Source organism: Muntiacus reevesi, chromosome 22, assembly GCF_963930625.1.
Source record: "Muntiacus reevesi chromosome 22, mMunRee1.1, whole genome shotgun sequence".
In the NCBI taxonomy this organism is placed as follows: domain Eukaryota; kingdom Metazoa; phylum Chordata; class Mammalia; order Artiodactyla; family Cervidae; genus Muntiacus; species Muntiacus reevesi.
In genome coordinates this window covers 28,138,912-28,164,739 of record NC_089270.1, presented here as the reverse complement: position 1 = coordinate 28,164,739, position 25,828 = coordinate 28,138,912, and the positions used below count along the sequence as shown (strand labels likewise).

Sequence of the window (25,828 nt, the reverse complement as noted above, 5' to 3'; positions counted from 1 at the left end):
CACTGAGTTGGAATGTGTTGTTGTTCAGTCGCTAAGCCAGTCCAACTATTTGTGACCCCATGGATTGCAGCACGCCAGGTCTCCCCGTCTTTCATGGTCTCCTGGAATTTGCTCAAATTCATGTCTTTTGAGTCAGTGATGCCATCTAACTATCTCCTCTTCATCCCCTTCTCCTTTTGCGTTCAATCTTTCTCAGCATCAGGATCTTCCCAATGAGTCAGACTGTTTATAATTATTCCACGATTAAAATTTTAAAATTTTTTTCTGTATAATAATTTAAAAACTAAGCAATGCATGTAACAGAGAACCCTTATCTCTGCCCCATCCCTGAATGCTCTGCTCAGAGATTGAGTAGGGGTCAGGGATAGCATATGACATTCTGCTGGGCATGTTAGTTAAAATTTTTTAATGTTAAATATGCAATGATAATAATGATTATAGATAGTCTCACCTGAAAGTGGCCCTATAAAAATGTTTTGCTCTGCTTCTTAAAATGCATTCAGTCCTCCTTTTCCATACTGGAGTAAACATATTGGATGCCCTCATTATATGGATTTCTCCAGTAACCACCAAGCTGCCTCCACCCTGTCACTTCTCTATTCTATACTCCATGTGGATGGAAGATACATCTTCTAAAATATATATCACTTCTGCAAGTATACTGGGGGTTTGCTGTTGCTGTTTTAATTTGTAAAATACGGTCTCAGCACTCTGGCAATCACTGGCCTTTCTTGAAACAAATATGAGAAAATGATACAAACTACTGTTTTGGCAGTGGTAAGGAAGGATAGGGAAAGAAGTGAGAGAGATTATGAATTGACTGCCCATCCTGGGTAGGGCAGTACCTAACCAACAGCATCTTGCGTTGGCTGAAATTTACATCTTTTGGATGAAGAAGTGAAATCTAGAGTTGTCCAAAGTACGTAAGGTCACAGAGCTAATCAGCAGCAGACCTACTGTCTGAACCCAAGTTTGGCAGGCTCCAAAATCCATACCAGAAAGCCTCATGGACATTCAGTTAAGGTGATACCAGAGGCCATGAAAAAGAGTATCTTTTCTGAAACTACATATGATGAAACTGAATATGAGGAAAGGAAAAGAGACTTAAAATTACTGATCAGAGACAGGAAGGCCACAGTGAGTGTGACAGAAGTCAAGAGAACAGAAAACTCAAAGAAACGATATGCTACCAAACATCGTAAGAGGCCCAAGAGAGTAAGAACTAAGAAAAAAGAATCTGTTGAAATGTTTAAAAGTCTTTCAGTGTCTGGAGAAAACTACTTATGTAAAGTGCTGAGGATGACAGCCAAGCTGAGGGGGAGTTGGATAAGAGATTATGTGATAAGAAGGGAGTAAAAGAAGATACATTCTTCACAGAAATGTGGCAACAATGAGAAAAATATCTACAAAGGGGCCAAAGGGCCCAAATGTCAGCCAATGAAGACAAAGGAGACCTACAGCATCCAACTGTACACTTCACTTAAGACCCATGAGCATTTTTATGAAAGTTCCGAGATGAAAAATGCCTTTAGAGTAAGAAGAAATGAAACGCGTGGCAGATGCCACAGTGACTAAGTAAGCAAAGTCTACATAATAAATCTGGGGGACCCCTTCTGTGCTCTGCACCCCATTTCTGATTCTTTTGCAGTGACCACCCTTGGACACTCAGACCATCAACAGGGACTTCATCATAAAGTCTGGGTTTGATAAGGTGAGGTGGTAAGTGCTCCTTCTGGATCATCTTCCTTGGAATTTTCTCCTATGAACTACAGAGAAACTTTGATGCTTTTTGTCTGTTTCACAGGTTGTCCTACATAGAATTTCCTTTTTGATCTTCCTGACAAATGTTGGAAAGTTCCTTTCGTTCAATTTTAAAAGTACCTGCAAAACCTGCACGTTGGCATCAAATTAAGATTTAATATTTAATAACTTAAATAATTTAAATTTAAGACTTAAATTGAATAATTTCCCTTGGGCAAAGTACTGAACATTTCTGCATATTAGAATCAATCACTTATTCATTCAATCAATATTTATTGAAGACCTGTCCTGTGCCAGACTTTGAACAAGCCATGTTGGGCAAACAAGAAAAATCAGAGTAATCCTACCTATGCCATGTCACATAATTCTCTGTAGAATCAAATGAAATACAGCAAATAAAAGAATTTTGAAAACTGTCAAGAAGATACATACCACTGTAACTCCTTGGTTTGTGTTGTGCCAAGAGCAATTAGTCACATACAACTCTTTACATTCAAATTAATTAAAACAAAAAATTCAGTTTTTTCAGTCACAACAGTCACATCTCAATTGCTACATATGCCTAGGGGTTACCATATTGGATAGCACTGCGGTAGAACATTGTCATCATCCAGAAAATTCTATAGGAAAGCAATTTCCTAGAAGCTGAAAGAAGAACACAAGAGTATTTGCATGACACCAAAGGGAGAAAAACAAAAGTGATGCTGTGATATAACAAAGTACATGCTCAAAGAAAAAGAGCTGGTGATTCTTAGAATATCATGAAACTATTGCAAAGGAAAAATGTAGTCATGATAAAAGAGTAGTAAGAGATGACTTTCACTGAGTGCTTAGTGAGTGCCAGGAACCAAAACCAAGTGCTTTACAGATTAATCCAAAGACAATCCTTTGAAGGAAGTACTACTATCTTCTCTGCCTTATCAATGGATAAAGGAAACTTGAGCCACTAATGGGTTAAGTAACTTGATATAGGTCACAAAGTCACTTACTTGGAAGCCTTTGGGCTAAAACTATACTAAAGAAAAAACATGTTTGCCAATCAATAGCAGCTAAGACACTAAATCAATCTGGTTGAATTAGTTATTATATAAAAAAACAAACCAAAAAAAAAATCCTTGAGGTAACATGATTTATATATGTGTGTTTTCTACTTTTAGTTATTAATAATAACGTCATCATCACATTATCACTATTATGTCTCTACCTAAACTTTTGTCTTGGTTCCTTAGGATTGTCTTCCTTTCTTCCCGGTCATCACTTTCAGGCATCCTTCACTATCAGCCTGAAGTCCCACAAGCACTTCAGCCTTCACCGATAACTCTAAAGTCACCGAACATGTTCCCTAGATCAGTTGTTAAAAAGCTAATTTTGTAACTGATTGGTTTAATTGCATTTTTTAAAATCAATCTTGGTGTGCATCTTTATCAGTCTTGGAAGTATGGCTTTCCCTGGTGGCTCAGATAGTAAATAATCTGCCTGCAATGCAGGAGACCCAGGTTTGATCCCTGGGTGGAAATGATCCCCTGGAGAAAGGAATGGCCACCCACTCCAGTATTCTTGCCTGGAGAATTCCATGGACAAAGGAGCCTGGCAGGAGGTCATGGGGTCACAAAGAACTGGACAGGACTGAGCAACTAACACTTACTTCCTTACTTACGGAAGTATATTATACTCTAAGGGAAAGCATATGTTAAGTACCCTATAAATAAATAAAAATAATATATTTTCTATCATCAAAACTACATGTTTCCCTAAAACTCACTATTAATAATAATACATTGTGTCTGCATACTCTGTGAAGGCATAAGCTGTAGACACATATTCTATCTCTGATAAATATTTTAGTTTTCTAATGAACGAGCTGAAAAATGTGAGCTTTCCCCCCCTTCTCTGTGAGATAGGAAATAGTCAAGATCATCTAAAAGAGACATGTTAGTACCCCTGTATCAAAAAAAAAAGTCACTGCTTCGATTTTCTGATTTCTTTAGTGTTCTAAAGACCCAGTTTGAAGATCTAATTTTAAAACTGGCTCAAGAGATCATATTCAAATGCTTGAGTCTGTTTTTACAGGATATCCTTGGCTAACTTTAAGAAATTTAACACAGTTGGACTGTATTCCTTTGGCTATGAAATACCTTTCACAGGAATGGCCATTAAGGTGGGGTTAAAGTATGTGTGCAAAGGGGTGGAACAGAGAATGTGTGTGATCCCATCTTAATGTAACATGTTCTTATATCAAAATATGTTTTCTAAAATAACCACTTATACTTTATCTTTATCCATAGAAATACAAGGGCTATTCTCAGTGGATTAAATACTGAGCACTTACAATTTCCCCCTCCCACTAGTTTTTTTGCTGTCTATCACATTTAAGCTGTTCTTTTTAAGCTATAGTTATTGGAGCTGGGGACTGAAGGTAAGGGACTGCCTTCACGACTGTTCTTATTAATTTTTCCTTTGTTATTGCCAAGAACTGAAGAAGACTAAAACAGATGACCTCCCTATTTGTACTGAAGGATGGTTGGACATGGTACCTCTGTCACTTTCAACACCATTATTCTATCTCTGGACCAAAAGTTAGAAAAATCTGCAAAAGTAAGTAACTGGGTTTCTCAGGACTATATTTATGCTACTGCTCTCTGATTTGCATAAAAGTCACTTCTTGTTTTAATCATATCATAAAGAAAACATCAGGATTCTATATTCACAAGGAGAATAAATTTGATATCTTCTTTTAATCACAAGTACTATAGAATTCAAGATAAAATTCCATATTTTCAGATATTAGCTAGAAAAAGAAAATAACTATCAAGTAAGAATAAGATTCCAAATTTATATATATAGACACTGGAAAACTGAAAATTCCAAGGTTCTCCTGATGACTCAGGATGTCAAAACTGTATCTGTGATTCATTTTAGATTACAAGTCATGAGGTAAGTTATGCTTGGGTTATAAACATAATATTTATTTTTTCTGACATCAATTCTATTTTAATCCTGTTTTTTTTTTTTTTTTCTATTTTGTACTTGACATCTTATTATTCTTCATCCCAAATTACATGTATATAGTCAGAGGGGACAGGATTCTAACAAAAGTCCTTTCAATAACCCTTTGATATATACGGTTTTTGCAACTACAACAATGTGAATTCCAGAAGTAATCTATGACATGGCAATGATATTTTAAAAATATAATTATTTTTTCTCTGTCTTCATGCATAGACAACTTGCTAATGACCCCCAAACTCTAGCTGGAAGACTGGAAAGGGAAAGGAAAGTGGCTGTTAGATACCAAGAATATAAAGAGACTTGATATTCAACTTCTGTAGTTCAAATAAGGTTTTTCATAATAAAGAGAACTGTAGGTTAAGAAAGAATTAATTTTCTAACTCTTCATAGTTCTCACGTAACATATCAGTGCTAGGCCTGGAAACCACAATACAGAGGTTGTTGTTGGTTTTTTTTGTTTGTTTGTTTGTTTTTAAATGTTTTCCTCCTATAAGAGAAAGTCCTGGTTATCGTTAGTCTTAATCATGAGGCTAGAGTAGTGAGGAATAAGCATTTAATTAGAAGAATAAAAAGGCAAGCTTGGCCCTTTTGATTCTGGACTGCTTATGGAGAGGACACAGTGATTCTGATTCCTTCCCAGTTCCCTTCAAGGCAAAATCTCAAAAGAAGGGGCACAGCGCTAAAACACACAGATCACTGAGGACCTCCAAGGGCCAAAGCCCGCTCTCCCGCTCTATTCTAGGCACACCGGAAGGAGAACACTTAACTTCCGGGCACAGAGACCCAGTTGCAGCCAAGGAAGCCATGACACCCCCTTGGTTCCCATGCTGTAAGAATGGCATCCCCAACTGGATGGGCACGAGTTTGAGCAAGCCCTGGGAGTTGGTGATGGACAGGGAAGCCTGGCGTGCCGTAGTCCGTGGGTTGCAAAAAGTCAGACACAACTGAGCGACTGAACTGAACTGAAAAATAGCACCATCTGAGCTTCCTGGGGAGCCTGTCATAAAGGACTGCTGAACCGCCATGATGTGGTCCCACACAGAAGCTGAGGGCTGATCACATGGGCTGGGAAAACAGTCCTAGCCGGAGCTGAGGGAGGTCGGCTGCATCCCTGGGAGCAGATGGAGTCCGGTTGAGAAAGCCCAGCATTGAATGCAAGTAGGTCTCACAGTGGCCAGGCAGACCAGGAATATCAGTCCAGCGAGGCCCACTCAGCCAGCCAAAGAAGCCCACAGACCAGTTAACACATAAAACTTCTGTACAAAATCAAAACGGGATGCACTCCACATTTGGAATATCTTTTCTTTTTCTTCTTTTCCCTCCAATATGTGCTACAAAGTCACCATTCTATTAATAAAAGGAAGGCCCAATTTCATAACCCCTACTACTTAAACTCTTGGCTTCCCAGTTCCTTAAGTTCTATTCAGAATACCAAACTTGAATTTAATTCAGATTATTTGCGTTACTTTATCAAACTTGTCATAAGGTCACATGAGGAAGAAGCAGAGCGGAGTGAGGTGCTACTAGATACTATGAGTTGACCTGACTTCTGGGTCTCATTAAAACTGGGCCTTATAACTAGGAAAGATGAAAAGTCCACAAAAGTTGGGACTTTACTCAAGAATAAAAATCTGGGTGATTAATATAATAATGATTTTGTTCAACATCAAAGCTTATAGATCTCAAATCTATAAAAACAATTCCTATGTATATCATGAAAGTTCATTAACAATTTGTAGAAGTCTGAAATAACAGAATGTTAGAATACGTCTTCCATAAATTTAAGTGGAAGAGAACTAGAGAGTGACAATGTTTTAAAAAATGCCCAGGGGAACTCAAATGATAGCAACCCCTATAACAACTACAAATACTTCCTCTGACTTTTCAAATGTTGGGTCATCACAGATAAGAGAAAGGTGTTGAAGAGACAAAATCAACGTATCTAACCTGATTAAATTAATTATACCCCCTTTAAACATAAATAGGAAGTTGCGCCTACTACACCGAGCGCTGATTTCCTCTGGACTTCCTACTGGATTCAAAAGCTAACCCCAGCATCACAGAATGAGAGGGGGCAATGTTTATTTGCATAAAGTTCATATATTGATTTTATCTGCATATGTCATCCAAAACTGGGAATGGAGATATTTGAAAGCTGTCCTAATATCTTAATTTCTTGTTACCTAAAGGCTGTTCAATGACATTTTACCAGTACAGAGCACAGGACATAAAAAGAGTCTGCTTTTATCACTCATTTGTCTCACCAAAAGGGGTTTAAACATTGCTTTTCTCCCCTGAGTATGCGAGGTAAGACCTGATAAAACTAAAAATATGAAAACAAAACCTGCCAACATCCTGAAGCAGATGATTGAATTTAGAATGTAAAAAGGTTTAGTCCCACACAGACTTTATTCTTAACATTCAAAAACCACACAGAGATCTATAAATCACACCTAAGAGATATAAGCCTTGAGTATTGGCTTATACTCAGGTAGCATCTAAAAAACACTTAAAGACTATCCTTTGGACAAGAATATACACAAAATCTTAGGATGCTTGGTATTATTAATCAGAGCTCTGAAATAATGAACAAATAGCACAAAACCAAAAGAACAAGTTAATGTGGAACAGCATATAAGTGGTTACAATAGTTGTGAAAGATGAGAAGAAAACCAGACCAAAAAAAAAAAAAAAAAACACAATAATTTGAATCAATGCCTCTTATCAAAAATTTTGATAGTAACCCAGCAACTTTGAATTCTCAATACCAGTTGTGCATTTCCATATTCAGTACCTTATTAGAAAAAATATGGACTTATATTTTGTGCACTTTAAGCCTGGTCTATATAAACACTCCTTTCATTGTACCTATTCATGAAGAGATAGAATAGGCCTAGTAAGACATGTTAATAAGGGAAATAAAGTATTAGCTTTCATGTTTCACATCTGAAAGCTCCTTTAATCTTCACTCTGCTTCCTGATTATATAATAATTCAATCTTCAGTTGCCTCCTTTTGTCAATAATTATTATAAATACCTAGGTTATGAAAACATTAAAAAAATCAACCTAAAAAGGAATCCCATAAACATCATTAGTATTTCTATGTGAAGCCAATGGGAGTAGCTTTGACAAATAGCTGATCCTTAAATTATATTACAGACTAAACTATGCAGCTGTGAAAATTTTATCATTTAACATCTACCTAAAAGAATATTTGCTATTGACAGAACTTAATGATTTAGTAATATTATCTTTCTTGCTTCATTCATAAGAAAACATCTGCGAAAATTAAATTCTCTTGTTTGATTTTTTTTTTTGGGGGGGTGGGTTACAATGCCCACCAAAGTTTCTCTTTGATTAGGGCATAGGTCATGAGAACTTCCAAATACAAAGGATTACAGCACCTACTGATGTGTCTACAGATCAAGGAAGGACTTTGTGCCTAGGAAGTTCCTAGTGTCACTAAAATAAGGAATAGTCTTCCCATTATTCTAGTTCTTGTTTCATAGTTCCATTCCCTGGCAACCAGGAGCAACTCCCAAATCATTTCTAACTTGCGCATGTTTCCCACCTGGGACAAAGACACTCCTTCACAGCACCATGACAACCACACCAGCAACGCAAGCACTTGGGTTCATGCAGGAAAATGAAAATCCTGAAAGGAAGCTAGGAGATAAAGGCTTACTATTCCTTGTTTCCCACTGGTAGGAAGTAATTACAAAAATTACTTTAACACAAAGCTTCTGGTGAATGAATAGTTTGTAATTTGAGGGGAGAAGCCTAAGGGCCTAGAGATTAAGAAAAAAATTATGAGAAGCTGAATGATGTCATACAAGTACAGTCTACCCCACCCCCCAGGAAAATAGACTACCTAAAACAAACTACTTATTGATGACAATGTAGACATTCTTAAGAGATGATCAGACATGTATTTTCCTTTTTCTCTGAGTTTAGGTTGATGACTAATTTAAACAGTGATGGTGAATTTTATGACCCTTTAATAGTTTATTAGCCATGTTTTTACCAAGTAAAATTCAAATCAGTAATATATAAAACAATTTTGTCCAAACTAAAGAGGCCAAAAATGGATGTAATTTCCAAACTCCCAAAGCAGAAATCAGAAAAAGAAGTAAATTCAACTCTTCCCCCATGACGAAGTAGACAAGTTTCTTTATCATAAGCATGCCAAGTTTATATTTGTCGTTTAATGAAAAGAATAGTATTCTTTGCCAGAACCTGGGTGTGGTATGTGTTGTGAATACCTGCCAGTTCTGTACTGGAAGATATTATTTATATTGCCAAATACAAAACTGTTTTAGGTCTTATCCTCAAAAGAATAATTCTAGAACAGAGCACTGTATTTGTGACTTTATAAGTTTAAGTTCAGTATATATTTTAAACAGATATTTATATTTTTCCACATTTCAAAAACAATATAACCTCTTTAAGGGTCAAGGAAAGAAAATCTGTGCAATATATGGAAATGACTGAGGATTTGCTGATGTTGTTGTTGAATTGTACTATATAATCTATCATCTCAACAGGTTCAAAGCTGTGACTTTTAATGGAAACCTAGGCAAATATTTTTAAAGATAAGGAATCAAAATAGATGTTTGCTTTCAGTCAAGTGGAATACCTTAAGGCTCTTGAGTATGTAGAACCATATTTTTTTTTCTTTCTGTGTTTGTTTTGTTAGAAGATTATTTCTTTCCTATAGTGATAGGTAGCAAAGATCTTTCATGGGTTCCCAAAGTTGTTCGATGTTCATTTTCTGATTCACACTGATATGGAGTTAGGAATGAGAAAGTAAAGGCAAGCAGAGACACTCTAAGCAACCGTGAGCCAATATCTGCTACCTGACTCCCAAGATCACTTCTACCCACCCCTACTGCAACAGGTAGGTAACAACAGTCATGCATTGACTTCGGGACATGATTTTTAAAATATACTATGCATTTTTTTAGCGCACTTACTGTCCCAATGGATCTTCAAAGTTAATATATCCAAAATTATTCTCATTTGCCATTCTTCATCAAGGCTACTCCTGAATTCTGGAAAAAGAATCCTCTAGTCTTTCAAATTAGGATTCTGAGTCATCCATGATCACTCTTCCTCTCTCTTTACCCCAACAACTACTCTATCAAATAACCCCATATATTTTACTTCAATCTCAACCCAGTTCAGCTCCTTCTCTGCCACTCACTACCACTCACCTAGTTCATGTCATAATTGGTTTTAACTTAGAACACTTGCAACAAACTACAGACCTCAAATGAATGGCAGTTCTGAACTGCTAAACTGACAAAGCAAGAAATGTGGCCAGGCAATGTGTGATGACTAGCAAAGTAACAGCAGAGTATTTATTTACAAGGGCCCCACTGATGAAGGGATAGAAGTGCCTTGCTTATGATCACAGCTCCTCCTCATGAGTGTTTATATTAACCTATTAGAGAAATTTATGAAGACCATGGCCCTCAAATACATTTCTTTCTGAGGAAGCCTTACCTCATATATTTTATTCTTCTTCCTATAACTCATTGAAGATACAAGGTGGCAAGATACACCTTGTAGTTCCTAAAATAACATCCTATATTGACCCAAAAAATTACTATTTTATATCGTACTATAGTTTTCATTTATAAACCAATATACCTTTAACTCTGGAACCTGTTTAATTTTACATTTCAGAATGCTGGAATGAATTATAAAAATATATTCTTAATTTTCACTTGGAAAGTATTTAGTCCATGAAAAATCTTGGCTCTCAGTCCTGAAACCAAGAAATTAAAAGAATAATTTAAATGTTATAGTATGGTATTTCAGGTTCTAAATTTGAATCTCTATTTACCCTAGGAAGATATTTACACTTTTAAAATATATCATTACAATTTAAGACTCTCCAAAGGCGGTAAATTGATAGCACCAGCAACTCAGTTCAATCAGAACTGCATAAATAAGAAAATAAAAATTATGAAGTTCATACTAAGGTTTATCATGGAATATTCTAAGAGAACTGAATGGCTCTATTTTGGTTCCAGTTTTAAGGTAACTGGGAATTAACAAAGGTACCCCTTTTGCTTTGACCCATGACTGCTGAAAACCTTTCCAAAATATATTACCCCAGGTTGTGGCCTACTTTTTACCATAAAGTAATCCTCTATTCGCAATTGGAAAACTGTTTTCAGAGTCTGTCTTCTTAAAAATTCCTCATATAATTTCAGTATACTGATACTGATGCTACTGGAATTTACATTTTTAATGGTCTCCTAAAATAATGTCCCAAATTAATTATATCCAATTCTTTTAAATGTATATACCTTGACACCTAAGTTATTTTGTCTCATTTAACATCTAAAAATACAATAGGTATTAAATGTAATATTTCTTACAATTTTATTATTTCAAGAAAAAAATGATCTCTCTTCTCCTATATATATCAGACTATTGGAAAGCACCAGAGGCTGCTATTTATAGAAATAGATATCTTCAGAGACTGCAGTGGAGGAACAGGGTACAGTTTGGTGAAACTACAGTATGATAGATGGAGCAGAGGAGGACAGTCACAGAGACTAATCTGGTTTCCAGTCCTCCAAGACCATTCTATAGTCTGTGGGGCTTTTCTAAAAGATGTTTGTTGCTTCAAAAAAGATATTAGATACTTTTAACATAAAACAATCAGGATTATAGAAAAAGCACTGTATGCTACTATCTATCCTTTGATATAACCATCTTTTGATTTAGATTAACATTTCTAAAGCATGAAGATATTTATAAATGAGAATTAATGACAATGCATTCACAACACGTGAGAAAGCAATGTCTAACTATTCAACTTTAATAAAACTCCTATCATGTCAATTTCTGCACAAAATAATTAATATCAATACTTAATAATAATTACCACAGCTAACATTGATGCAGGACCTATTATTGCTGAGGGTTACACTCAGCAATCTGTGTGAATTATTTCTAATACTTATTACAACTGTGTGATATATATTTTTGATCTCTATTCACAGATAAAGAAACTGAGGCTCCAAAATGTTAACTACTAATCTAACAACTTATGTTGTAGAGCTATTGCTCACATTATTATTATTACTGACATTATTATCATTATTATGTCTCTCTAGCTGCAGAGTGTATTTCCTTCCTATTATACCACAGTGATCCCCTCGGATAGACACATATTTCATAGCACTACATTTGTTAATACAGACCTATTGTTTCAAATCAGAAATCTCTCAAAAAATTTTCAGGTCATGTTAATTTTAAATGCATTTTAAATGGTACTATTTCAATTAATGTCACACATAAAAGGGAGATGGTGGCATCTGAACCTCAGACTAATAACTAGGCAACAGCTCCCAGAAGACATCATTAATCTAGAAGACAGATGGCTGCTAAATTAAGATTATCTGTATCCCTGACATTTCCCTAGGGGAAATTTCCATTGCCTTTAATTTAGAAAGTTGGCCTTACAAAAGAAAATACAGTTGACCCTTGAACAACAGGGGTTTGAACTGCCTGGGTCCACTTTTAAGTGGATTTTTTTCTACAGTAAATACTACCGTACTGCATGATCCGCTGATTCCTAGTTGGTTGAATCCAGAGTTGGTTGAATCTGAGTATGGGGAACCTCAGATGCAGAGGACCCACTTGTAAGGGATGAGGCTATAAATCATACATGGATTTTCAAGGGCAAGAGGATTGACACTCCAGCCCCAGTGCTGTTCAAGGGTCAATTGTATAGGCTTTTTGAGATTTGGTTAAAAAACAGATTCCCATTATTCCTTTATTTTCCATAAAGGGAATTTCAATACCAAACTTATAAAAACATCTCTTTAATACCAAGTTACTTTACAATCTCATTAAAAAAAAATAAACAGAAAACCTCAACAGGCAATAATTCACTTGACTTTAGTGGCCTAGCATACCTTAAAATAAAATTTGATAGAATCATTCAACTAATTGTCACTTTTACATTGTAAAAAGTTTTGCAAAATAGGAGAAATCAAATAGCATTCTTATTTTCAAATGTTATCTATCACGCTAGACTTCAAACAAAATACAATTCTTTGCTGTGTCAATATATCTCATTTTAAAAGTTTTAAAATAATATTAATAATGCATAATTTAGATTATCCTGAAAGACACACTTTGACATTTTAACCCAAGCTAAAGATCATTTTTAATGTGAAAATTTAAAGGAAATAAAAAATAGCAAATTAGGAGAATGATGCCTTGAAATAAAATAATACCTGTAATATGTATTTTTCTTATGCATTTAAAAAATGGCAAGCCATATTTCATAATTTATAAATATAAGCTTCTTTTGCTTCTTCCACATTATACAAAGGCACATGCCTATCACATTCTCTTAACTGATGGGAGAGTTGTTTTCATCATATCTTAGAATCACAGTTAACCATTGAAGCTTGTCAAAGATGCCTACCTCTGTAGTGGAAGTCTTGGGACATATCTATGGGAGCCCGTTCTACTGCTGATCTCTTGTAGACAACATGAATCCTTCCTTTTTCTTCCTCCATCTGCTTACCTCTTTCCAAGGGTTCAATGAAATACTCATCATTATCACTTTTTATCATTCCAGCCTAGAGAAAACATAAAATGTGTTATGTTAAAAGAAACATCATCTTTAGCTTACAATTAGTTTTTTAAATGGTAAGAATACAATTTTTGAAAACTAATGAATTTTCATTCCACTTTTGGTTATAAATTCAAACTGATTAGTTACTGTTAGTTGCTCAATTGTGGACAACTCTTTGCAACCCCAAGAACTGTAGCCCATCAGGTTCCTCTGTCCAGGGGATTCTCCAGGCAAGAATACTGGAGTGGGTTGCCATTCCCTTCTCCAGGGGGTCTTCCCAACTCAGGGATCGAACCCATGTCTCCTGCATTGCAGGCAGACTCTTTACCATCCAAGTCACCAGACTGAAATGATTAAGCTACTATAAATATCAGTTTTTCAAAGGTAGAAATTCATATATGGTAGGGATAAAATATTCCTAGGTGTTGCTGATCCTATTTGTGACGCCAGTTGTCTTGCTGTTCATACTGTTTGCTGAACCCAGGGTAGGCGATGCAGGAAATCAGAGGCTGGACGAAGACGCAAGGAACAGTAGGAACTGCAGACACATTTACTTCCTCCTGGCTGGCACGGCAGCCGTAACACAGCTTCTCTCCTGGCTGATGAAGCAGACAGGAGAGAGGCAGCCATAGCAGCAACCATGACATAACCATAGCGTAGCCATAACATAACCTCATATAACATAACCGTGGGTCGCTCCAATGTGGCCCTGATGCAGCAGCAGCCAGGGCTTTGAAGTTCATAACAGGCATACCACACAAAGGAGCCCAAGGCCAAGTGAGTACCTTGTGAGGCGCATGTGTAGTGCCATGTGATCTCAGCCATTACACACCCCTGCAAAGTCACTGTTCACAGAACATGGTGAGAGTGTGGGGCAAGAGAGCCTCACTGGCAGCATCTTGTTAATTTGTTCTTTCCCTACATAAGGTAAAATGGACTTCCCAGGTGGCGCTACTGGTAAAGAACCCACCTGCCAATGCAGGAGACATAAGAGTTGTGGTTTGATCCCTGGGTAGGGAAGATCCCCTGGAGGAGGGCATGGCAACCCACTCCAGTATTCTTGCCTGGAGAATCCCATGGACAGAGGAGCCTGGCGGGCTATAGTCCATGGGGTCACAGAGAGTCTGACATGATGGAAGTAACTTAGCACACATGGACATAAGGCAAAATAAGAGCTTTACATAGGGTAAGAATAAGAAAACCATACAATCTATATAATTTCATCAGTCTATAGATGAAGCACATTTCTGTATTCTACTTGGCATTTTATCTCTAAAAAAAACTTACAGGAACATAAATTCAAGAAAAATCTCTGATTACCCATAGTAACCCACTGTGGGGCTGTTGTCCACTGCTGCTAAGTATTTTTATAACCCGTTTATATCTTCCCATCATATCACCATAGTATGAGAGAAATGAGTTCCATGGGGCATTCCATACATAAAGTTACTTCTGTCCTTAATTCACCTCAGTTTCATTGGAAATTCTATATTTCTAGTATTTATTACTTTGAAGAGCTAGCTCAAATTTTGCCCATATTAATCTAATTTCATGATTTTACCTATTTCTTTCCTTCTCCAGCTTCATCCTTTTGAACGAAAAGGTTATCTGACATTCAGTTCCTTTCTTTCACCTCCCTGGTATTTTTATGACTCTGCTTCATCTTTGACTTATTTAGAAAACACCAGGAATGTACTATTCACTACAGTTGGAGAGAAATGATAGTTTGTCTGAAATTTATTCTTCATTAAGTATCGAGTCCACATTATGTTCAAATAGCTACACCTCATATTCCTATTGTATAGATCATACACTAATTGTTATTTTGCTGTTTTAGTCGCTAACTCATGTCTGACTCTTTTGCCACCCATGGATTGTAGACTGCCAGGCTCCTCTGCCCATAGGATTTCCCAGGCAAGAATACTGGAGTGGGTTACCATTTCCCTCTCCAGGGGATCTTCCCAACCCAGAGATCAAACCGACGGCTCCTGTATTGGCAGGCGGTTTCTTTATGGCTCAGCCACGAGGCAAGTTCCACATACACTAATGTTGTTGTTTGGTCACTCATTGGCTTCCCACCCTTTGCGAGTCTGTGGACTGCAGAATGGCAGGCTTTCCTGTACTTCACCAACTCCCAGAGCATGCTCAAACTCATGCCCATTGAGTCAGTAATGCCTTCCAACCATCTCATCCTGTCATCCCCTTCTCCTCCTGCCTTCAGTCTTTCCCAGCATCAGGGTCTTTTCTAATGAGTCTGCTGTTTGCATTGGGTGGCCAAAGCATGGGAGCTCAGTTTCAGCTTCAGCATCAGTCCTTTCAATGAATATTCAGGATTGAATTCTTTCAGGACTGATTGGTTTGATCTCTTTGCAGTCCAAAGGACTCTCCAGAGTCTTCAAGAGTTTGACTCCAGAGTCATCACAGTTCAAAAGCGTCAATTAATACTTCAGTGCCCAGCCTTCTATATGGTGCAACTCTCACATCCATACGTGACTATTGGAAAAACCATAGCTTTGACTAAATGGACCTTTATTGGAAAAATGATGTTTCTGCTTTTTAATATGCTATCTAGGGTTGCCATAGCTTTTCTTCCAAGGAGCAAGTATCTTTTAATTTCATAGCAGCAGTCATGATTTTGGAGCCCAAGAAAATAAAGCCTGTCACTGTTTCCATTGTTTCCCCATCTATTTGCCATGAAGTGATAGGGCCAGATTCCATGATCTTAGATTTTTGAATGTTGAATTTTAAGCCAGCTTTTACCCTCTCCTCTTTCACTTTCATTAATAGGCTCTTTAGTTCCTCTTCACTTTCTGCCATAAGCGGGTGTTATCTGCATATCTAAAGTTATTGATAGTTCTCCTGGCAAACTTGATTCCAGCTTGTGCTTCACCCAGCTGGGCATTTTGCATGATGAACTCTACATATAAGTTAAATAAGCAGGGTGACAATATATAGCCTTGATGTACTCCTTCCCCAATTTTGAACCAGTTCATTGTTCCTTATCCAATTCTAACTGTTGCTTCTTGACCTGCACACAGGTTTCTCAGGAGGCAGGTCAGGTGGTCTGGCATTCCCATCTCCTTAAGAATTTTCCAGTTTGTTGTGATCCCACAGTCAAAGGCTTTAGCATCATCAGTGAAGCTGAAGTAGATGTTTGTCTGGAATTCCCTTGCTTTTTCTATGATCCAAAAGATGTTGGCAATTTGATCTCTGGTTCCTCTGCCTTTTCTAAATCTAGCTTGAATGTATAAAATTCTTCATTCATGTACTGTTGAAACCTAGCTTGGAGAATTTTAAGCATGACTTTCCTAGCATGCAAGATGAGTGCGATTGTACGGTAGTTTGAACATTCTTTGGCATTGCCTTTGCTTGGGATTGGAATGAAAACTGACCTTTTCTATTCCTGTGGCCACTGCTTATTTTTCCAAATTTGCTGCCATACTGAGTGCAGCACTTTCACAGCGTCACCTTTTAGGACTTGAAATAGCTCAGCTGGAATTCCATCACCTCTACTAGCTTTGTTCGTAGTGATGCTTCGAAGGCCCACTTGGCTTCACATTCCAGGATGTCTGGCTCTAGGTGAGTGATCACACGATCATGGTTATCGGGGTCATTAAGATCTCTTTTGTATAGTCCTTCTGTGTATTCTTGCCACCTCTTCTTAATATCTTCTGCTTCTGTTAGGTCCATATCATTTTTGCCCTTTATTGTGCCCATCTTTGCATAAAATGTTCCCTTGGTATCTCTAATTTCCTTGAAGAGATCTCTAGTCTTTCCCATTCTATCGTGTTCCTCTATTTCTTTGCTCTGATCCCTGAGGAAGGTTTTCTTATCTCTCCTTGCTATTCTTTGGAACTCTGCATTTAGATGGGTATATCTTTCCTTTTCTCCTTTGCCTTTCCCTTCTCTTCTTTTCTCAGCTGTTTGTAAGGCCTACTAAGACAACCATTTCACCTTTTTTCACTTCTTTTTCTTGGGGATTTTTTTTCTTTTCCAGTTTTATTTATTTATTTTACTTTACAATATTGTATTGGTTTTGCCATACATTGACCTGAATCCGCTATGGGTGTACATGTGTTCCCCATCCTGAGCCCCCCTCCCACCTCCCTCCCCATCCCACCTGTCTGGGTCATCCCAGTGCACCAGCCCCAAGCACCCTACTTTCTTCAATTTAAGTCTAAATTTTGCAATAAGGAGTTCATGATCTGAGCCACAGTCAACTTCTGGTCTTGATTTGGTGACTGTATAGAGCTTCTCTATCTTTGGCTACAAAGAATATAATCAGTCTAATAAAATCTAACATTACATAGACTAATATAATGAATATTAAATTAACATTACATGCACTAATATGGAATATTAATTTTATTAGCACTATCTTTATTTGAAAACAAAGTTGAAAAAATAATGTATTAATATGGAATTGTAATTATGTGAAAATATTGATCAGATCTAAGTCATATTCTTCTTCTGAGGCTCTTATTTTATATTTTCAAATGTGAGGTCACTCACTCTCATGGAATGTAGGCAAGGGGAAGGGAGGATGATTCCCACCCCTTCTAACTGATGGTCTAATGGTTCTACTGCTCCGTGTCAAGCAGCACAGACATGAAATGTAGGTAAACCTTGCCCCGTAGCATCTGTTTTCAGCAAATATGCCTATGACTACTGCTTTTCTGTTGCACTCACATCTGCCCCCATTTTCTATTCTGTCTTCTCCTACTAGATACATTCTCTCCCCCACTCCCTCTGTGTAAGCCTCAGAGGGTATTCTCAGAAGCTCTGATATCTCCATGTGCCATCTCTACATCTCCCTAACTACTGTGCACATTCAATCAGCCTTTGAATTTATGTCACCTTTACAAGGAAATATCACTACAGCTTTTTCACAGTGGTTAGTTTTACCCTCTTGAAAAAACGTCTATCCTTCCACTACAAAGAACATTGAGCTAGTGGGCATTCAGTAGTAATGTTGATCTTCCAGACACAACTCCAATATCTGGAGTTGTTTCCTCATCTGGTCAATTACTTTTCCCCTAGTGCTGTACTGAAAAATGCTTTTTTTCACAAGCAGCCTGATTAGATCTTGACCCTTCAGAGTTGTTCCTCTTGTTAATGGATTCATCTCCTCTACAAACACAATTTCCAACATCTTTCTCATGCTTTTCAATTTTCGATTTATTCTCTTTAGCATTAATGTCATATTCTTAAATCTCTTTTCCCCAGTAATTTTGAAATCACATTTTTGCCCTGTTCACTCATGGATGGGTTAATAGTGTTCATAGATAGTGAAAGTGAAGTCACTCAGTCGTGTCCGACTCTTTGCGCCCCTATGGAGTATAGTCCGCCAGGCTCCTCCATTCATGGGGTTTTCCAGGCAAGAATACTGGAGTAGGTTGTCATTTCCTTCTCCAAGGGATCTTTCCAACCCAGGGATCGAGCTCAGGTCTCCTATATTGTGGGCAGACTCTTTTCCATCTGAGCCACCTGGGATAATGTTCATAAAACACATGCAAACTAAGCATAAACATAGTAAACATATAAAAAGTTAACTAACAGGACCACATCCAAGGCTGAAATGTCCAGCCTCATTACTAATGCTATCTGTTGATGGGAGGCAGTGTTAATCGGTTTTATCATGGAAACACAGGTCTGTTGTATATCAAAGTCTACAGATTGAAGTTTATCAGTATTTCTCTTCATTCAAGTCTTTTTTTTTTTTTTTTTGCCCTAAATCCATTCAGTCAGTGTTCTGCAAATTCTCTTCCATTCTTTTCCCATCTATTTACACTGCCACTTCCTTAGTTACAGACCTCATCATTGCTCATTTGGATTACAGAAATTGCCTCCTATTGTGAGACTTTCCATAGATCATAACGATTCTCCAGATGAGTGCCTAAACCTGAGTGGAAACAGGGGTCACTAAAGCAGCCAGCAACCTCTTAGCAATGGGCAATGACTACTGGGGACACTTGAAAGCCATGGAGAAAGCAGGAGGATTAGCCCACATGCCATTAAAAATCATTTCTACATACCTCTTATTGGAAATGTTCAAATCTCAGATCCCATGATGTTACTTTCTCCACTAGGTAACAGGTAAAATTTAAAACATCCAAGAATATTGGAAATAAAAGCAAAAATATACAAATGGGACCTAATGAAACTTAAAAGCTTTTGCACAACAAAGGAAACTACAAGCAAGGTGAAAAGACAGCCCTCAGATTGGGAGAAAATAATAGCAAATGAAGCAACAGACAAAGGATTAATCTCGAAAATATACAAGCAACTCCTGAAGCTCAATTCCAGAAAAATAAATGACCCAATCAAAAAATGGGACAAAGAACTAAAGAGACATTTCTCCAAAGAAGACATACAGATGGCTAACAAACACATGAAAAGATGCTCAGCATCACTCATTATCAGAGAAATGCAAATCAAAACCACAATGAGGTACCATTACACTCCAGTCAGGATGGCTGCTATCCAAAAGTCTACAAGCAATAAATGCTGGAGAGGGTGTGGAGAAAAGGGAACCCTCTTACACTGTTGGTGGGAATGCAAACTAGTACAGCCACTATGGAAAACAGTGTGGAGATTTCTTTAAAGACTGGAAATAGAACTGCCATATGACCCAGCAATACCACTTCTGGGCATACACACTGAGGAAATCAGATCTGAAAGAGACACGTGCACCCCAATGTTCATTGCAGCACTGTTTATAATAGCCAGGACATGGAAGCAACCTAGATGCTCATCAGCAGATGAATGGATAAGGAAGCTGTGGTACATATACACCATGGACTATTACTCAGCCATTAAAAAGAATTCATTTGAATCAGTTCTAATGAGATGGATGAAACTGGAGCCCATTATACAGAGTGAAGTAAGCCAGAAAGATAAACACCAATACAGTAGAGTAACACATATATATGGAATTTAAAAAGATGGTAATGATAACCCTATATGCAAAACAGAAAAAGAGACACAGATGTACAGAACAGACTTTTGGACTCTGTGGGAGAAGGCGAGGGTGGGATGTTTCGAGAGAACAGCATGTATATTATCTATAGTGAAACAGACCACCAGCCCAGGTGGGATGCATGAGACAAGTGCTCGGGCCTGGTGCACTGGGAAGACCCAGAGGAGTCGGGTGGAGAGGGAGGGGGGAGGGGGGATCGGGATGGGGAATACATGTAACTCCATGGCTGATTCATGTCAATGTATGACAAAACCCACTGCAATGTTGTGAAGTAATTAGCCTCCAACTAATAAAAATAAATGAAAAAAAAATAATAAAATAAAATAAATAAAATAAAACATCCAACCCCTCCCCAATCAAAATTTAAATGAGGTTGAGGCAGTGTCATTGGCAAGGCAAAAGCTGGATCACATAACCTCTGATAACTCCAAGGACAGGAAATCTGAGAGCCTGCCTTCTTAAAAAATTTTTTTCATTAGAATATAGTTGCTTTACAATGTTGAGTTAGTTTCTACTCTATAGCAAAGTGAATCAACTATACAAAAACATACATCCCCTCTTTTTTGGATTTCCTTCCCATTCAGTGAGAGCCTACCCTTTTATTCATCATGTAAGCAAAGTTTAATGAAAAATAAGAAAATCTTATCTAAACCACTCTACTGGATACCTTAGCAAAACAAAAATTCTCAAAGACATGGTTCACCTACCCTCCAGCTGAGGGCAATCTAGCCAAATAAATGAAATATATGCCTAAAGGTATTCAGTGATGTATATTATGAAAAGTCCAGGCAGTAAATGATAACGGCAGTTGAAAGTCAAATAGGGGAAATTCTTTGCCCACAAGCCAACTGTCAAAGGAGCTCTTGATTCTCCACCCAAAATCTAATTTCAGCTGAAGTCACCCGAATGCCTATGGGAATTTCATGTTGGCCATTGTTATTGTTCACACTGTCTCACTTTTCCATGTAGCACAGCAGCCAAAAATTACTCTTTCAAAGTATGGTATTATTTTAGACAGGCTAGAATGTGATAAACATGGACAGACTATGTAAACATCAGGTGCTGCTTTCCTGCTAACACAGAAGCTCAGAGTATTTCTAGGTCAGCCGAGGGGGGCTCTGCCCCACAAGCCATGTGGGTGTCCAGACTGATGGTGATCTGCCATTTCACTACGGGCTGCGGTGTTTGCCCAGCCAGAAGGGGGAACAGCAGGAGGAGGCCCCCATGGAAGACCTTCCTGAGCTGGCCCTGGTCATGTCCCCGGTACCGCTCACTGCCATGGGCAGGAGACAGTCGCACGGCTGGCTCACAGCCAACTGCAGAGAAAGTCAGGAAACGGAATCTGGCTGCGTGCCCAGGGAGGAGAGACAATGGATTCTGATGAACAGGTGGCCGTCTCAAGCTCAGATAAGATCATGTCACTCCTTCGCGTGAAACACTTCAGTGGCTTCCCACTGCACTTAAATCCACACTCCTTCAAAGCCTGTATCACCCCAGCCCTGCCTATGGACCCCCAAGCACTGCCCCTGTTCCCGTATTTCCAGTGCTCCAGCCTCAGGGGCCTGTGTCCAGTGTCACTCTTCTTTTTGATATTCCCACGCTCTTTATGGCCTCAGACCTTTGAGACGTTGTTGGTTCTATTTAGAAGTTTCCTCTCCCACCATGCCACATGCTTCCCTTAGGCTGGCTGTGTTTTATTCTCCAGGTCTCAGTTTAAATGCAGGTGATGCAAGAGACATGAGTTTGATCCCTGGGTGGGGAAGATCATTTGCAATCAGAAATGGCAACCCACTCCAGTATTTTTGCCTGAAAAATTTCATGGACAGAGAAGCCTGGCAGGCTACAGTTCATGGGGTCGCAGAGTAGGACACCACTGAGTACAAACGCGAACGCACCATGATCACAGTTTAAATGCTACTTCCTTAGAAATTATTTTCTGACTTCCTCACCCGCATATAGATTAGGTATCCCCATGTAAATCAGGGTCTATCTTTTAGCCAATTCGTCTGACAGAGCCATGTATTTTCTTTCACAGCCCTTAACACATATCCCGGGTTGAGTCACCTAAGTGTTACCTTTATTATTTTCTGTCTCCCTCATGGCACCGTTGGGCTTCCCTGCTGGCCCAGATGATAAAGAATCCGCCTGCAATGTGGGAGACCTGGATTCGATCTCTGGGTTCAGAAGATCCCCTGGAGGGCGTGGCAGCCCACTCCGGTATTCTTGCCTGAAGAATCCCCATGGACAGAGGTGCCTGGCGGGCTACAGACCATGGGGTCACAAAGAGTCGGACGTGACTGAGCGACTAAGCCTACAGCACTGTCAGCTCCTGAAGGGGACTTACGCTTCTTAAGTCACCTTTGTCTCCTTAAGCACCAGCACAACGGCCACACAAAATATGCCTTCAATACATTTTTGATGAAAAATGACATGAATGCAAGGTAAAGCGGGCGGATGGAGAATTTTTAGAGGTTCTTGGTGGTCTTCAAAAGATAGGAAGATTGCTATGCTGGCGGTGTGAGAGAAGGCGTTAGAAGTGAGACAGTTCAGGCTTGAACAAAGGTTGTGAAGAACAAAATCCCAACACATGCTTGAGGGCAGTGGGTACCCTGCTCATTCAGAGCAGAGTCTGTCCAGGGCAGCTCTGGGAAACGGGTTAGGAAGATTTGTGTCACCTTGTATCTGAATTTTTAACTTGTAGCATGGAGAACAACTAAGGTTGATCAGATGGGGTAAAAGGAAGTGGGATTGTAACAATAATTTTTATTTATTTATTATTTTGTCTGTGCTGGGTCTTGTTGTTGTGCAAGTGTTTTTTTGCAGTTGTGGGGGGGGGCGCTACTCTGTAATTGCCATGTGTGGGCTTTTCTTGCTGTGGATCTCCGCCTTTAGGGCACAAAGGCTTCAGTAGCTGCTGCATTTGGGCTCTGTAGTTGTGGCTTGCAGGCTCTCAAGCACAGGCTCAATAGCTGTGGCTCAAAGGCTTAGGAGTTTCACCACATGTGGGATCTTCCCAGATCAGGGGTTGATCTTGTGTCTCCTGCACTGGTAAGCAGACTCCTTAACACTGAGCCACCATGAAGCCCCATGAAGTGGTGTTTTAAGATTTATCTGAGGATTGAGTTCCAGATGGAAGAAAGACTAGAAAACAAGCAAGCATGAGGCTAAAAGTGCAGGTGGCAGAAGTGGCAATGGGAAGAGAAAAGGGGAAAGAGAAAGAAAAAAGGAACAAAGTCAAGAGTGATTACAGGAAAAAATAAATACTTGGTCACCTGTTAACGTGGAAGCTTCCTCTGCTTAAAACCTTCCAAGGGGGACTTCCCTGGTAGTCTAGTGGCTAAGACTCCATGATCTCAGTGCAGGGGACCCAAGTTCCCACATGTCACAACTAAGAGTTTGGAGTTCACAGGCTGCAACTAAGACCCAGTACAGTCAAATAAGGAAATAATTTTTAAAAAAGCAAAACCTTCCAAGGATATCCATGCCATGCATATTAATAATCAAAGTTCTCAAGATGCCCATTCTTGGCACCACCATCTCCTGGGCCTCATCTCTCTACTCTTGCCCTTGCTGGTTCCACTGTAGCCACAACGGGCTCCCTGCTGATCCCTAATGCCCCAGGTAGGGGCCTTTGTTAAGGCCTTTACACTGGAAAGGCACTTCCACTTGTATTTTCCCTTCCTGAAATCTTTCTCCCCCTGGAACTCCACATGTCTAACTCCTTCACCTCCTTTACCTAAGTAATGCACACCCTGCTTTCCCCACCCAGCACCCCAAACTCTCTTACCCTGCCCATCTTTTCCATTGCACTCACTGCTTTCTGATGCACCAGCTAACCTAACCATTGATCATGTTCCTTGTTCACTGTCAACGCCCCAGCAATATCCTGCTTGTCAGGAATTTACTTTCAGTCTGTTCTGTTCATTCTGTATCTCAAGTGCCTAAAACAGTGCCTGGCACAAACTAGATGCTCAACAAATACTTACTGGATGATAAAAAGAGAAGCAAAGATAAAGGAATGGAAGAAGGTGCAATCTCCAAAATTTTGAAGTTGGGTGACTAGGAAATTAATGCTTTTGCTCACAGAAATAGAAAAGCTAAAGGAGAAAGCTGATTAGAAAGGCAGGAAGATGATCAGTTCATTAAGCATGTTTACTTGTGATAAGGGTGAAGATACCCAACATGCAAAGGAGAGATGCAGAATTTTTATTCAGAAAAATTGCCATGGCCACAAACATATTAGAAATGGGATACTTTCTCAAAGGCAATAGCTAAAACTGTTGGGGAAAAAATGAACAGGAAAAGTTCATAAAGAGATCTGAGGGAGAACCAACAGCAAATCTTGGGGAAAGTTCACAGAACCTCAGAATATTACTATACAGGAAATTCCTAAGATCTGAACTCAGGACCATGGTCTACAAGGTCCTATATGGCCTGAAATTCTCTATTTGTTTTGCTTCTCCTAACACTTCTCATCTTGCTCTTTTTGCTCTAGCAATATGGCCCCTAACCCTACTGCTCCCACCCCTACAAGCACTTTCCCCACCTACATAAATTAGCTTCCCCTTCTTTCTCTATCCTAGCCTTTTTTCTTTTGAGGCATTACCTCAATTACCTACATGAGTGTCTGTCATCCTTTTGGGACACAAACTTCAATAAGCATAGACTGTGTCAAATTCACTGCTGTATCTCAAGACCCAGAACAGAGCTTGGCTTGAAGCAGGTGCCTAGTATTTGATGGACACTGGGAGAGGAGATTAATGTAAAAAGTGGACAAGTGAAAATAAAACATCTTAGAAGGAAAATTTTAAAAATGGCAAGAGAGGTGGGAGGAAAACTGAGTAGTGTGTCATGGGCATCAAAATAGAAATTTCCTCAACATCAAAGCAACTGCAGTGAAGAGGACACAAAAGATGAAGGCTGTGAAAAGGAAACTTGAGAAACAAAAGTGATGGAGTAGTGGGGGCTGAAGAGATACTACAATGAGTTATGAAAGGAGCAGGTGGTAAAGCCACATCTATTTCAGATCCTAGACTGTTCAGAGCCATTATAGGTAGATTCTCATCCTGCTCTTCCCACCACATCATATGGATTTTTTCTTCCTCAGTAGTTACCAAAAATGGAGCGACTAAAGATGGAAAATATGTGTGTTTATGTGCATGCAATGGAATATTACTCTGCCATAAAAAAGAATGAAATACTGATATATACTGACATTTGTACCATGTATGGACTTAGAGAATATTATGCTCAGTGAAATAAGTCTGACAGAGAAAGACAAATGCTATATGATATCACTTATATGTGGAATATAAAAAATGAGACAACTGAATCTATACACAAAAAAGAAACAGACTCACAGACATAGAAAAAAAAAACTTACATTTACCAAAGGGGAGAAGGGGAAGAGGGTCAAGTTAGAAGTAAGGAAACAAATAGATACAAACTACTATATGTAAAATAGATAAGT

General features: G+C 38.6%; 1 protein-coding gene across 1 annotated transcript in view; it reads right to left on the bottom strand.

Annotated features, from left to right (window-relative positions):
* Nucleotides 1–25,828, bottom strand: part of ADAMTS3 (ADAM metallopeptidase with thrombospondin type 1 motif 3) — a 263,966-nt gene that overhangs the window by 116,304 nt on the left and 121,834 nt on the right. Inside the window, exon 4 of the mRNA XM_065914442.1 lies at nt 13,227–13,383. Within this exon, the coding sequence (XP_065770514.1) occupies nt 13,227–13,383 (157 nt within the window). The remainder of the gene's footprint in view (nt 1–13,226; nt 13,384–25,828) is intronic.